The sequence below is a fragment of the Eleutherodactylus coqui genome, chromosome 4 (genome assembly GCF_035609145.1).
Source record: "Eleutherodactylus coqui strain aEleCoq1 chromosome 4, aEleCoq1.hap1, whole genome shotgun sequence".
NCBI lineage: Eukaryota > Metazoa > Chordata > Amphibia > Anura > Eleutherodactylidae > Eleutherodactylus > Eleutherodactylus coqui.
The window spans coordinates 211,299,762-211,312,522 of record NC_089840.1 but is presented as its reverse complement, the minus strand read 5'-3'; the positions used below and the strand labels follow the sequence as shown (position 1 = coordinate 211,312,522).

General features: G+C 40.5%; 1 protein-coding gene across 3 annotated transcripts in view; it reads left to right on the top strand.

The window, feature by feature from the left end:
- LOC136626007 (solute carrier family 22 member 15-like) overlaps nt 1-12,761 on the top strand; it is a 223,707-nt gene that overhangs the window by 35,903 nt on the left and 175,043 nt on the right. For all 3 annotated transcript variants that reach the window (XM_066600695.1, XM_066600693.1, XM_066600694.1), the window contains exons 4-6: nt 1,535-1,699; nt 2,949-3,078; nt 10,652-10,873. In XM_066600695.1, the coding sequence (XP_066456792.1) occupies nt 1,535-1,699; nt 2,949-3,078; nt 10,652-10,873 (517 nt within the window). The remainder of the gene's footprint in view (nt 1-1,534; nt 1,700-2,948; nt 3,079-10,651; nt 10,874-12,761) is intronic.

Sequence of the window (12,761 nt, the reverse complement as noted above, 5' to 3'; positions counted from 1 at the left end):
TGTTACAAGCAACCCCCAAATTTGAGGAACTGTATAATCAGGAGTGCATTGCCCTCTGACACGCAAAAAGGAACTTATCCCTGCAATGTAAGGAGCTGCAAGACCTGCTCACATGTATGGACCGCGGACAAGATACAAATCCCCAACACACAGCAGGAAATGTTCCATGTTTGATGTTGTGTACCTGATCCTGTGAAGTAAACGTTCTGTTGGAAGCTTTCATGTTGGAGAAACAGGACAAAAACTGAAAGTGAGGATGAGATCTCATCGCCACACAATTAAACAGAGAAAGACAGAATTACCCGTGGCCGAGCATTTTTCTAGTCACGGACACAACATAGAAGACATGAAAGTCACCATATTAAAAGGCAATTTCAAATCACAAAGCCATAGAAGAATTGTGGAATACAAATTTAAAACCACTTTTGGCACTTTTAACAGAGGGTTAAATTCTTCATGAGGATTCAAGTGTGACTGGTAAGTATGAGACATCTATAGCACAGATAACACTCTGGCCTGGTGACCCCCTAACACTAATTCAGAGACAATAAAACCTTCACATCTTTATCACTGGACTATTTAAGTATTTATTTCACTGCTCATCCTGTTGTGGTATTCTTTTAAGTGCAAATTAATCACATCATCTCTGTGCCTTGGCATCTGTATGTATGTATATATTATTACCGTATAAGCCGAGTTTCAGTGTATGTGTGTGTATGTAAGCATGTATGTAAGCATGTATGTATATAAATAAATATATATATTATTTTTTTTTTTAAAAGCCCCCCTCGGCTTAAACTCCATACTTACCTTCCAGCCGGCATCTGTGTCCCTGGCGGCGGTGCAGCAGGCTGCTGGAATCCTCCCAGCTGTCATCCCCCGCTGTCCTCTGTGCGGTTTTGTCATCCACCGCCGTCAGGCTGTGATTGGATCGAGCGCCGGCTTTGATTAGTGAGTATGCGACAAGCTGCTTTAGGATTCTCCCCGTTGTCCTCTTCCTGCTCGGCTTTCAAATCCCCCGCCGTCAGCGCTGTGAAAGAAAGCGCTGTGATTGGATCGAGCGCTGGCTAATCACAGCCGGCGCTCTATCATTCAAAGCCTATCACAGCACTGGCGGCGGGGAATGACAGAGCCGAGCAGAGAGTACAGCGGGGAGGATTCTAACAGCTTGCCACACCACCGGGGACACAGACACCGGCTGGGAGGTGAGTATGGAGGTTTTTGTTTTTTACCCAGCTTATACTCAAGTATAGCTCGGCTTAGACTCGAGTCAATAAGTTTTACCAGTTTTTTGTGGTAAAACTTATTGACTTGGATTATACTGGGGTCGGCTAATACTCGAGTATATACGGTATTTATTTTTTATTTATATTTTAGTGTGTGTGCATATATATTTATTGTGAAATTAAGGGGGTCGTATACTTCTCAGCGTTGTCTGTGTCCTGTTTACCCTTGTCTGTAGGGTAGTTATAATGCTTCAGAAGTTTATCTCTGGTGTGAATATTTTTGATTATGCATTTTTTTTCCCCCTCAGGACTATTTTTTGATGTAATTTTTGGGTACCTAACAGCTCTGGCTCCAAGCTATGAAGTTTTTGCGTTTTCACGATTATTTGTTGGTATAATGAATGGCGGTATGGCACTTGTGTCATTTGTATTAACTCAAGAATACGTTGGAAAATCCTACTGGGCGTTAACAGGTAGGTTATATCACAGAGGAGTTAAAGCACCAAAGGTTTTGTTATCATTTTTGTGTAGTCTGCAATGTAAAAAAAAAATGCAGTAGAAAGAAGTTAAAGCAGAAAAACAATGGCGCTTTTGTGTCTTGGAGCTTCTTCACACGACTGTTTTTTCGCATGTTTTTGCACACGTTAAATAAACGCATGCAAAACACAGAGAATGGAACCCATTGATTTTTAGTGGGTTCGTTCTCATCAGTGTGTTTTGCGTTGGTGAAAAAAAGTAGGGCCTGCTTTATCTCTCTGCATTTTGTGCGGTAAAGGCCCCCAAAGAAGTCTGGGAGGTGCGCAAATACACAAGGGGACTATACACTGCGCAAAACTGTGACAAAAGAACACATCTGGACCTTATTAGGCTAAATAACCTTTTAATCCACAGAAGGCGTGTGTTGGGCGCACGTGTGATCTGGCCTTGCATGCACAAAAAATACAGTACTGTGCTCAAACACCCACGCAAATCAACCTCTCCAAGCACGTTCATGCGCATATTTGTAGCGCTGTGGTAAGCGTATTTGCAGATGCGCTTCTGTGACGTCCTTAAGCTTGGAATATAAGGCTGCTTTCACACCTGAGTTAGGGCTCAGTTCAGGATTTTCGTTTCTCTGCTCTGTTTTTGGAGGAGAGAAATGGAAAAAAATGGAATAAAAAAAAAAGTAGAGCAAACAGGCAAAACAGTTTTGCTTCCATTCCGTCAGGTTTCTGTTTTTTTTTTTTAAGATAATGCTGCAGACGGCGCTATTGTTCCATCCAGAAAAATGGAAGCCTTACCGTTTGCTTTGTTTCTTTTGCTTTTTTTTTTACGTTTTCGTTTTTCATACCCCATTGTTACCAATCATCCCCATTGGTATCATCCTTTTTTCATTTTGAAATTTTAGTTTCTCTACTCCAAAAATGGAGCAGCGAGGCGGAATCCCTGAACTGACCCTAACGCAGGTGTGAAAGCAGCCTTACTTTGAGCATGTAACCCTAGAAAATTGCAGTACATTCCAGAGTTGCTGGCTCTCCATGTCAACGGTGAGCGACACCTCCTTATTAGCGCGGTCCTACAATGTAGTGTGGCTGGATCCCCTGCATCACATTACCGTACAATACTTGATGTAAAAAGATGACTCCTCCCATGATCATGTAGCAGTGATCGGGGTGATCATATTATTATCTCTGCTGTTATACACAGTAATCGCTACTCTTTACACTCGCCTCTCCCTTTCAGGCTCCTTGACTAACCTTACCTTCGCTGTGGGCATAGCCCTCTATGCGCTGCTGGGCTATTACATCAGGAACTGGAGGCTACTTGCCTTTGTAGCCAACTCTCCAGGAGTTCTGTTTTTCCTCCTTTCATTGTAAGTATACGTTTCACTTGTCCTAGAGTGGATGACATTTGTCATGTGCATTGCGTTCACCGTCCGACCACTGCTTCTGTGTATCTGAATTCTGGCTGGCTAACCTACAGCCGCTTTTACAAGGATTATTGATCTTTCCTGAGGACCGGACTTACTTTCTAGTGAATGGACAAGGAGTAAAGCTGACGCTATACACTGGAGATGTTAGACTATTTTTTTATTTTTTTTTAACAATTTGTTCTTAGTCTGGTAAAGTTATTGTTCTAGTTGACATGCCAAACATTAACCCCTTAGGGGTCAGATACTCTTTAGGGATTTTACCCATGTGGTAGTAAGGAATGGGTTTCTCATTTTAGTTTCTGACGTTTTATATATAATCTATATCGTTTGGGATTACAGGGTGCATATGGCGACTGTTTTGGTTGGCGTCAGTGGTGGGTCATTTTCTTAACGTTTATATTTTATTCTGTAATTTTTTTCTCTTAAACTTTTATTTTTGTAACAATTTTTTTTTAAACCAACTATATTCCTTGTGATGTCATATAAGACCTCTGGGGTTCCTTCACATTTGTCTTTTTTTAATTTCACACTTTTTCAGTGTAGCTGGGGCATCCACAGGAGCAGCATCCATAGGAGCCCTAGTTACAGAAAAAAACCTCCCCCTGTAGTGAAAGTAGTTACTAACCGAGCTGATCAGAGTCTGCTAGGACTCTGCAGCTCTGCTATGCCAGGGGGCACCCGGCGGTCACCTGATTGCTGGGTTGAATAACTGAAGTAAAATTCCACCTTCTCTCTTTAGTACATATCACTCATTGAGCGCTATGTAGCCTGGAAAGAAGGCATTAGCAGTTAAACGCTTCTTCCTTCTCCTCTGGGTCTATGGCTCTGGCTGACAGCCAAGGACTCTACCTGCTCCTGCTTGTTTGCAGGAGCTTTAATCCTGCACTGTACTTTTGCTATCGGCTGGGATTAAAGCCCAGGATCAAGAGCCATATATTTACTGCGCCTAATCCTTATCAGGTTAAAGGGACTTTCTTACTGAATAAATAAATGTAATATTTCTGCGATTCATACTGCTGGAACCCCAGTGGTCACAAGTATGGCCAGAGGCGTAATTTGAAGCTTCCATGCCCCAATGCAAAATCTATAACGGGGCCCCCAAATATAATGCTTTATTCCTAGTACTAGGCTCCCTATATGGAGTAGAGAGGCCTTATGGGTCCCCTAAGGCTCCTGGCCCGGAAGCAACTGCATCCCCTGCTTCCCCCATAGATACGCCTCGGCATATGGTGCACACTGAACCCTCCAAGTGATTGGAGTACTGGTGTGCATGCAGGATCACTGGTTTTTCTCGCTTGCCTATCTGATGGCAATAACTGTTTGCTGTGTTCAGCACTCCATAGACAGTGAATAGATTGGGGGTCTCGCATACACGCCACCACTGCATTCACTTGGAGGACTAAGGAATTGCTGCTCTCCTAATCTCTGAGGTATCAAGAGGTTGGATCTTCAGCAGTCCTAAAGTCATTGCTAATTCTGTGGATAGATGTTAACTGTATTTAGTGGAAACCCCCTTTTTAAATTGCAGCTCCATCACTGACTGCATCATAATCGATAGAAGCCCAGATCCGACCACCGATAAAGATGTCTTTTGGCTTTCCAGTAATTCCCCCCAACAATAACCAAAGAGGTCCAACATGGCATATCAACTTTTCCAAAGCTATTTGCCTTCAGTCGATGTTGCGCCCATTCAAAAAGGTGCCAACAGCCAGCAGAAAATGGTCTGAGTTGGTTTCTCAGCTTTCTAAAATCTCTTGCATTTAGCTAGCTTATTAATAGCATCCCGACCATCTGAATGGCTCGGCCCAAAACACTCTAACCTTTTTTTGTGAATTATAGCTTTCACAAATGATAGTGGACAATGCATAAAAATAGGAATTATTGATCTTTGAATTAATTGGCAGGTGGTGCCCTTATTATACCCATTCATGCAACTTGGCAATATGTTTTCCCTATAGAGAATACAGACCTTTAAAGGGACTTGCACTGACCGACTTGCGACTCAATAGAAGCCTGGGGGAGCCATCCCTGCGGGAGACCCGCACTAAAATGGAGCATGTCCAGATTTTTTCCTGCATGCGGGACCCGCGCCTGGAGGGAAAAATGACATCCGCAGGTATTTAACTAACTTCGGGTGTCTAATGCATCCCTATGGGGTACGGATCTGCATGCAGGAAAAACGCTTTTCGTGAAATGCGTTTTTAACACTAGAAAGTCCTGTTGTTTTTCTCGTGAGAAAATCGCAAGCGGCAGTGATGTTTTTATGAGCATTTGTACTTTTTTTTTTTTTTGCACGACTGAAATGCGCACGCAATTTACAGAAATGTGAAAGAACCCATTGGAATCAATAGGTTGTATTTTGTGCGTATCGTGCCTTTAGCATTTTTAGCATTCCAACACATCCGTGTGAGTCTAGCCAAACTTCTTTTCTTAGTTTATACAGAAATAAGACATTGTATAAATCATTACTGTTGTATATCAGCTGCAGAAGAGCGTGCTGACAGTTTATGAATTGTTACAACTGCATTTGTATAGTAATTATGTTGTTATGTGAACCCGGGGTGGTGATGCAGTACAGCAAAACGCTTGCCTTGGCATAATTCTGTATACGTGGACTACACGGCTACATCTGAATGGGACATTGATGCTAAGAAGATGTACAGAGTTCAGAATTCATTCACATCGCCCTCCCTTTCCAGCACTCATTTAAATATCATAACCATCCAAAAATAGCGAATTCTAAAAGCGCTCTTGTAGAAAATTAAACATTTGTATCTATAATTGTTCATTGCAAACAATATTAACTGCCAAATAACCAAACGAGCTGACAGCTGTTTCATGCTTTTTCCATGCTTAATTGGGGCAATTGGACTGAAACTTTATTGAGCTGTATTTTTTTTTTTAATGGAAAATGTGTTAAACATGCGTAAAAGTGTGAAAAGCACTTGTAGACATGCTACATTTACGTAATCGCTATGCATGTGTTTAGACTACACAAATATACACACACATTCATGCTTGGGTACTCATGAAGTCGTTTATTTGTGTCCTCTAGAACAGGTGCTTCCTCTGTCCATTAAAAAAAAAAATTAGGAATGTGAAGAAAAAAATTTAATTTGACATTTGCTGTGATTTATTTTTTCCCTGGACCACTGGGTATCTTAAAACAGGAATTTTTGTAGTTGACCCAATAGATTTTTACAGCTTATCCAATGTGTGATTGTACCTGGATCAGAAAAGGCTCCATTGTAAAAGTAAAGAAAAAAGGGACTTTTTGTTTGTATAGCACCAATTAATTCCGCAGCGCTTTCAGGTTATTTATTTTTTTTATTACACCCCAGCAAGCTGGGTACTCCTTTTACCGACCTAGGAAGAATAGAAAGCTTGAGCTGGCTACCTGAACCATGGGGGGATTGAACTCGCAACCTTTAGGTCGTTAGCAAAAGCTTAGGACTGCATACTGCTGCCTTAACACTCTGTGCCACACTAACCATACCCACTCCCAAACTTGTCTATACTTCAGTGCCCAGTACCATACTTCAGTACCCAGTAAGGCAGGTTCCAGGTTAGGTCATGTCATTGGAGGAAAAAAAAAGTGTGTCCATTTGGCCTCTGTATGTTGATATACTCATAGAAGGCCTCACTACTCCAAAAAAAAAAAAAAAAAGGACTTATTGATATACTTTTTTGGTTTTAACATGGGAGACTTGAGTGACAGATGGACAGATACCGTCAAAAGTTCATCACTAGTCAGCAGAACTCACCCAGGAATCCAACTACGGAGAGGTGATGTCTCCTGAACGCCCCACAAAGGATCAGATCCGAATCCAGTACAGTCACATAAAGAAGAGAGCAAGGGCAAGCTTGACAAAGACTCCATACGTGAGTCGAAACGTCGCGTTGTTTTATGACAACGAGGGAATAAAAGATTCATCCTGCCGTATAATTATTTTCTTCTCCATTTACTGCTGCACTTGCTCTCCCTTAGATGGACAGATACCATCATATGGCATCGTGACCGCCCTCCATTGGATGTATTTGCTGCAAACCTTTTGCAACCTACAAGTCAAACGGATTGTAATTTTAAAGCGATGTAAACGGACCCTTAGAAGAAAAGTGGTGCGATGTTTGGGCTTTTCTTCACAACTTTTTTTATTTCAATCTTGCAACAAAATATGACATTATATACAAGAAGCCTACACCTCATAACAAAACTAAACACAACGTGCTACATGAATGTTCTTCCAATGTAAGAAAGATCGTATGTAGGAAATCTGTGAAATTTCAGCCAAGAACTAAGCAAAATATAATATATATGATCTGACAGTTTTATTAACCCTTTCTAATCCATTTTCCCTGCCGCCCACACTCCCCAGCTCTTATTTAGTTTGGGTAGGAAAGAGTGCTGTGGATTCCTGGGTGGGAAAGAGTGCTGTGGATTCCTTGGAAGAACTCAACAAAAACATGTAAAAATGAACTGTCATGATGATTTTAAGAAGATCATTTTGTAGTAATCCTGTAAATATATGTATATTAAAATTACATTTATTTATATTAGACTTTATTCATTTGTAATGTCTTTAATGATAGATATCGTGTTTCCCCGAAAATAAGACAGTGTCTTATATTAATTTTTGTTCAAAAAGGTTTAAGTTTTTTACATGTATAGCTGCCTGGACACTATTTAAATTGACTTTTTTAATTAACTGTTAGCAGGGATTAATTTTGGAGTAGGGCTTATATTTCAAACCTCCTCAAAAAGCCTGAAAAATCAAATCATTTTGCATCCTCAAAAAGTCTGGAAAATCATGCTATGTCTTATTTTCAGGGGATGTCTTATTTTCAGGGAAACAGGGTAGATAGATATCGTTAGAGAAATTCAAAATGAATAGCCTTATTATGTCAATTAGAAATGAATAGATTATGCAGAACAGAGCTTTGACATCGGAGCTCTGTTCTGCATAGTGTTAGAAAAGTGTCAGGCAATCCTGAATGTTGACGAGGTCTAACATTAGATTGGAAAGGGTTACTGATCAGGCAACAGTGAATGAGCATTCTGTAAATGATACATTGTCTCCAGATTTATCATATAGAAGGAGCTGTCCTTTTAGGTACTCCATATAAGTAGATGAATGACCTATCACATAAAACATGATCACTCACATGACTTTATGCCTTTGGTTTGTCATTGTGTGTTAAATGACACCAAATTAGTTTACACAGAAAGTCCCTTTTAAATCTGGCTAGAGTACTATAGAGTTTTCTTGTTTTCTAACTATTTTGCTTATTCTACTCATTTGCTTTGAACATTCAGCCATGCATATGCAGAGATTTTTCCGATAGAAGCAGAATTATTGGACACTTGTAAATTGACGGGATGGAACTGGTCGGATGAAATGCATAAACATGATCAGCAATTTTTCATTTACGTGCTATGATTCAATGAATATGACCATCTGCAGAGAAAACCTTTCCAACATGGCTGCTTTTTCTATCAATGCTATGATTAGGATTGTTCAAATTAAAACAATAGTTTTGTTGCTCTACATGCTAATATTATCACTCTGAATAGCCAATTCCTCGCATTTATGGATGTTTATACCACCAGTTTAACACTAATGTTCAATCCAATTTTCTTTTAAAATGATACTGCTGCCTTTCAGTCCACTCCGGTCTCTCTTCTTCATCACCATTCCACTTAACCACTCAACCTCTGTCCTGAATATGACCAACTTGTGTAAACTGTCTTAATCACCTACTTGCTTGTATTCAAGACCGTGTATATTTTTTGGTCCAGCCACTCTTGTGAACACAAAATGGCAGGAGATACAGTACAACACTGGGCCAATCCAGTTTCTATCCTGAACCACCTTGTCTGGTGCTGCATTTCCCAACATTGCTTCCAAATCTTTGTTGGACATGCAGCTCTTTGATCACGAAAAGTATCATTTTGTATTCTTGAAACCTTCAAATGCATTATAAAATCTTACCTTTTCTAGACAACGTCTAAAAGGGTTATCCCTCAATCAACTTTTACCACCAAGTGTAGAGGATAGGGAATATAAGTTTGATGGGTAGGGATTCCACCCCTGGAAGTCTCACCAATTCCAAGAACGGGGAATCCTTTGTCCTCTTCACTACACTCCCTACAGTGAGGAGGAGATTGAATGAAGCTGTGACCGAGCATGCTCGCTCCAGTCAGCACTGTGATTTCTGCAGATTGGTGAGTGCTTGCACTTTGCTATCTCTGGCAGTCCCATTGGATTAAATGGAGTAGGCTCGGTCACCACTCCATTTAAGCTACTCCTCACTGCGGGAAGTGTAGCGAGGAGGAGAGGGGTTGGGATCGGTGGGGGTCCCAGTAGTGAGACCCCCATCAATCAGACTTTATCATTTGTCCTATGGAAAGGTGATAACCTGATTGTGGGATAACCCTTTTAACCTGTATTACTGGTTAGTATTTGATTTGCCTTATACGTTTAGGTGGAAGTTCCAATTCCATGTTTTTTAATGGTCCTATTCCATCTAGAAATAAAAAATTAAAGCAGCTTTGCAGCAAGGGAGATGCAGACACAAAAATGGTACATTTTTAAGTTACATTTTTGCAGACTCACAAATGGATCCCGTGAAATCTGATTGCCATGACAACTGCCAGGATCACGCTAAGGGCCCTCCTCATACGGACTGAACAATTTGCTAGCGAATTCCTGCCAACGTTCGCTCATGTGAACGATAGATCCCTCTGTGTAAAAGGAGCCTAACACTGGCTAGCATAATCCTAGAGGGAAAAAGACAGGCCTAGTATAACCGATTGATATGTAAAGTGATTATTCCACCAGACTATCAATATAAATGTTTATGCACTTTCCTGTGCTTATGTGTCTATTTCTCATTAATTTTGCTGACCCCTCTGTCGTCAAATGGCCACCTCACATATAAAGGCTTCAGGAGACTTGACTTTCTTTTAAATCTGGCACCTGCCTGCATTTATTCACAGCACAGCAAACAGCTTGTACAGCATACAACACAGTTCATATACAATGTCCACGATTTGAAACCCACAGGGTCCCCGTCACTAACCCCGCCCGGGACGTCCAGAGGGCGTCCTTCCCTTTTAAACAGTTGACTGGCCCCAGCTAATCTGCATCAGACCTTCACACCGCCTCTCACTGGTCCACACTAGACCTCGGGCTTACAGTTCTTCCAGTTTTGCTAAGCTGTCACTTCCCCCTGAGTCTGGCAGGAACTGAGACTTTTATGTTGCTTCCTGACACACCCATAGGTGTTATCTCTGGTTTCAGGTTATCTATTGACTTGCAGAGGATGGAAAGGCAGGTATTCTCTTTATTGCACTCCTGCAGTATATGTATATATTTTTTTTCCTCTCGTCGCCTTTGTTTGTTCTGCCATCACAATATCATATGCATGGTTTATTTTTACCCACTTGTTTTATGTTGTATTGTATACTTTTATGATGAGATGACACATTTTGTTTTTCTTTTATTGCTGTTAGTTTGCTCCCTGAATCCCCAAGATGGCTGTACTCGCGCGGTTACACAGCTGAAGCAGAGGCAGTATTACACCGTATAGCTTGTGGCAACGGCAAGGAAATTCCTTCAGTGAAATTAAAAGAATGTAACGCATCACCAGGAAGCGGTGACTCGGCACACAGTGTCTTCGATTTGGCCCGATATAGAGCGCTTCTCCGGAGGACCGTCATCTTGATGTATATCTGGTATGTTTCCCCAGCAACAAAAAAAAAGGAACTTTTTTAAATTTTTTTTTTTATTTTGTGTTCAAGCAATGCTTACAGATTAAAACCTTCGTTCTGTTTAATGCATTTCAATAACTTTTGTCTCCTCTTGCAGGATTTACAGTAAGTTAACTTCTTAGCTGGCATGTCTAATGGACATAAAAGCCTTACGTCAAATAAAAGTATCAGTACTTGCTTTGCCTTTCTAGCGCTGCAGTTTTTGTGAATTCGCGACTTTCTGACTTAGTTCACAAATTACTTTTTTTTTATCCTCTCTAAAAGCATTTAATTGTTCTGGCTAGAAAAATGAACTGATTTACTATTACAGGAGGCTCAGGCGTATGTCTTCAGCGATGCAGATCATCTTGCTTCGTTAAAGCCATTTACCGGTATTCGCTATCAATGTAATTGTTTCTTTTTTTCCCCCTTGTTTTAATTTGAAGCCAAAAAAAAAGTAATTTCTTAATTTGAGCGAATTTTCTTTTTTGTGCTTGGATAAAAGGCAGCGGAGTATTTTTCAGTTGTGTCCCATGATCTCGGTAAAACGTGCCATTGACTTTGATTTTGTCTCTGCGTGAGTTATAGACACAAATCCAATGATGTATCCAGGCTATTTTACATCCTGCGTTCATTGGGGATAATTGTTACTATGATAATCCCGGATAGTTCGGTGTAATAGGGACAGGTTAATTGGATTTTTAACCCCTTAAGCGCAATGCAAACAGTAACCGCCGTAGAAAACGCGTACCTGCAAGGCAATGACAGTATTTAAGGGTCAATAAAATGAAAAGCAATGTATTTAATTTTGCGGTGGCTATTATCATTGTACTTGTTTTCCTCTGCCTGCATTAAGTAGGGCATTTTATTAATGGCTCTTATCGCTAGATGTTGACAATATGTAATGAGAGCGCTAGATACTCCCTTTCCTCTCTTTTATATCCGAAGCGAGATTAAAGCTGTGAATTATGTCGCATTGTTTAACTGATACCTAAGCCTTTTGAGATGTTGGCTATGAGATCATGTTAAGAGAGGGCCCATAAACCTTAAATGATTACAACTCAGGGAAGATATAATACGGGATATAACCGAGTAACAAACTTGTATCTCAGCAGTTCTATTCATGAGGACGCAATGACCGGCTGGGTTGTATAACTATATCAGAATGAACGTGGGCTTTTATGTGACTGGGATACTAAAGAGCCTCTGTGTGCAACAAGAACAGAAAATTAAATGGATGTTTAAAATAATGCACTGTTATATGGGAATGTCGAAGGTAGAGTCTAAAAAGATGCAAAAATATGTGGAACTCTAATTGACAGAGGGCTTTAATGGGGTTCTTACGCTTGGCCCTGTCATTGTCCTATAAATTACAAAGCTATTACAAAAGGCCCTATAGATTGAGGTCACGGATGTGATGGTCATTAGTATCCAGCAATGCTATTGGCTTTTTTTTTTTCATACTATATTATTGTAATCATGCCACTTTTCTTTAAATGCATTGATAAGAATGGCACTCCTGCTGAAATCTTGCACAAGCACAAATTAATTGGGTTATCCGGGTGCTTTGAAAATTTAATGGCCTATCTTTAGGTCATTAATAACTAATTGGTAGGGTCCAGCCCATACGATCTGCTATTTTGAAGGGGCTGTGATGTTCAGGCAAGTGCCGGGGAGGTCTCCACAAAGGAAGAACCCAGCTCCAGAATTGCACTTTCGTTGGTCATCCTATCTCCAAGAAATAACTTTTTGATCTCTTTTTAGAAAATTCTAAGACCCCAAAATAGTACCAATAAAAACTATAGGTCGTCCTGCAAAAAATACAAGCCCTCACACAAGTGCGTCAATGGAAGACTAAAGTTACGATGGTCAG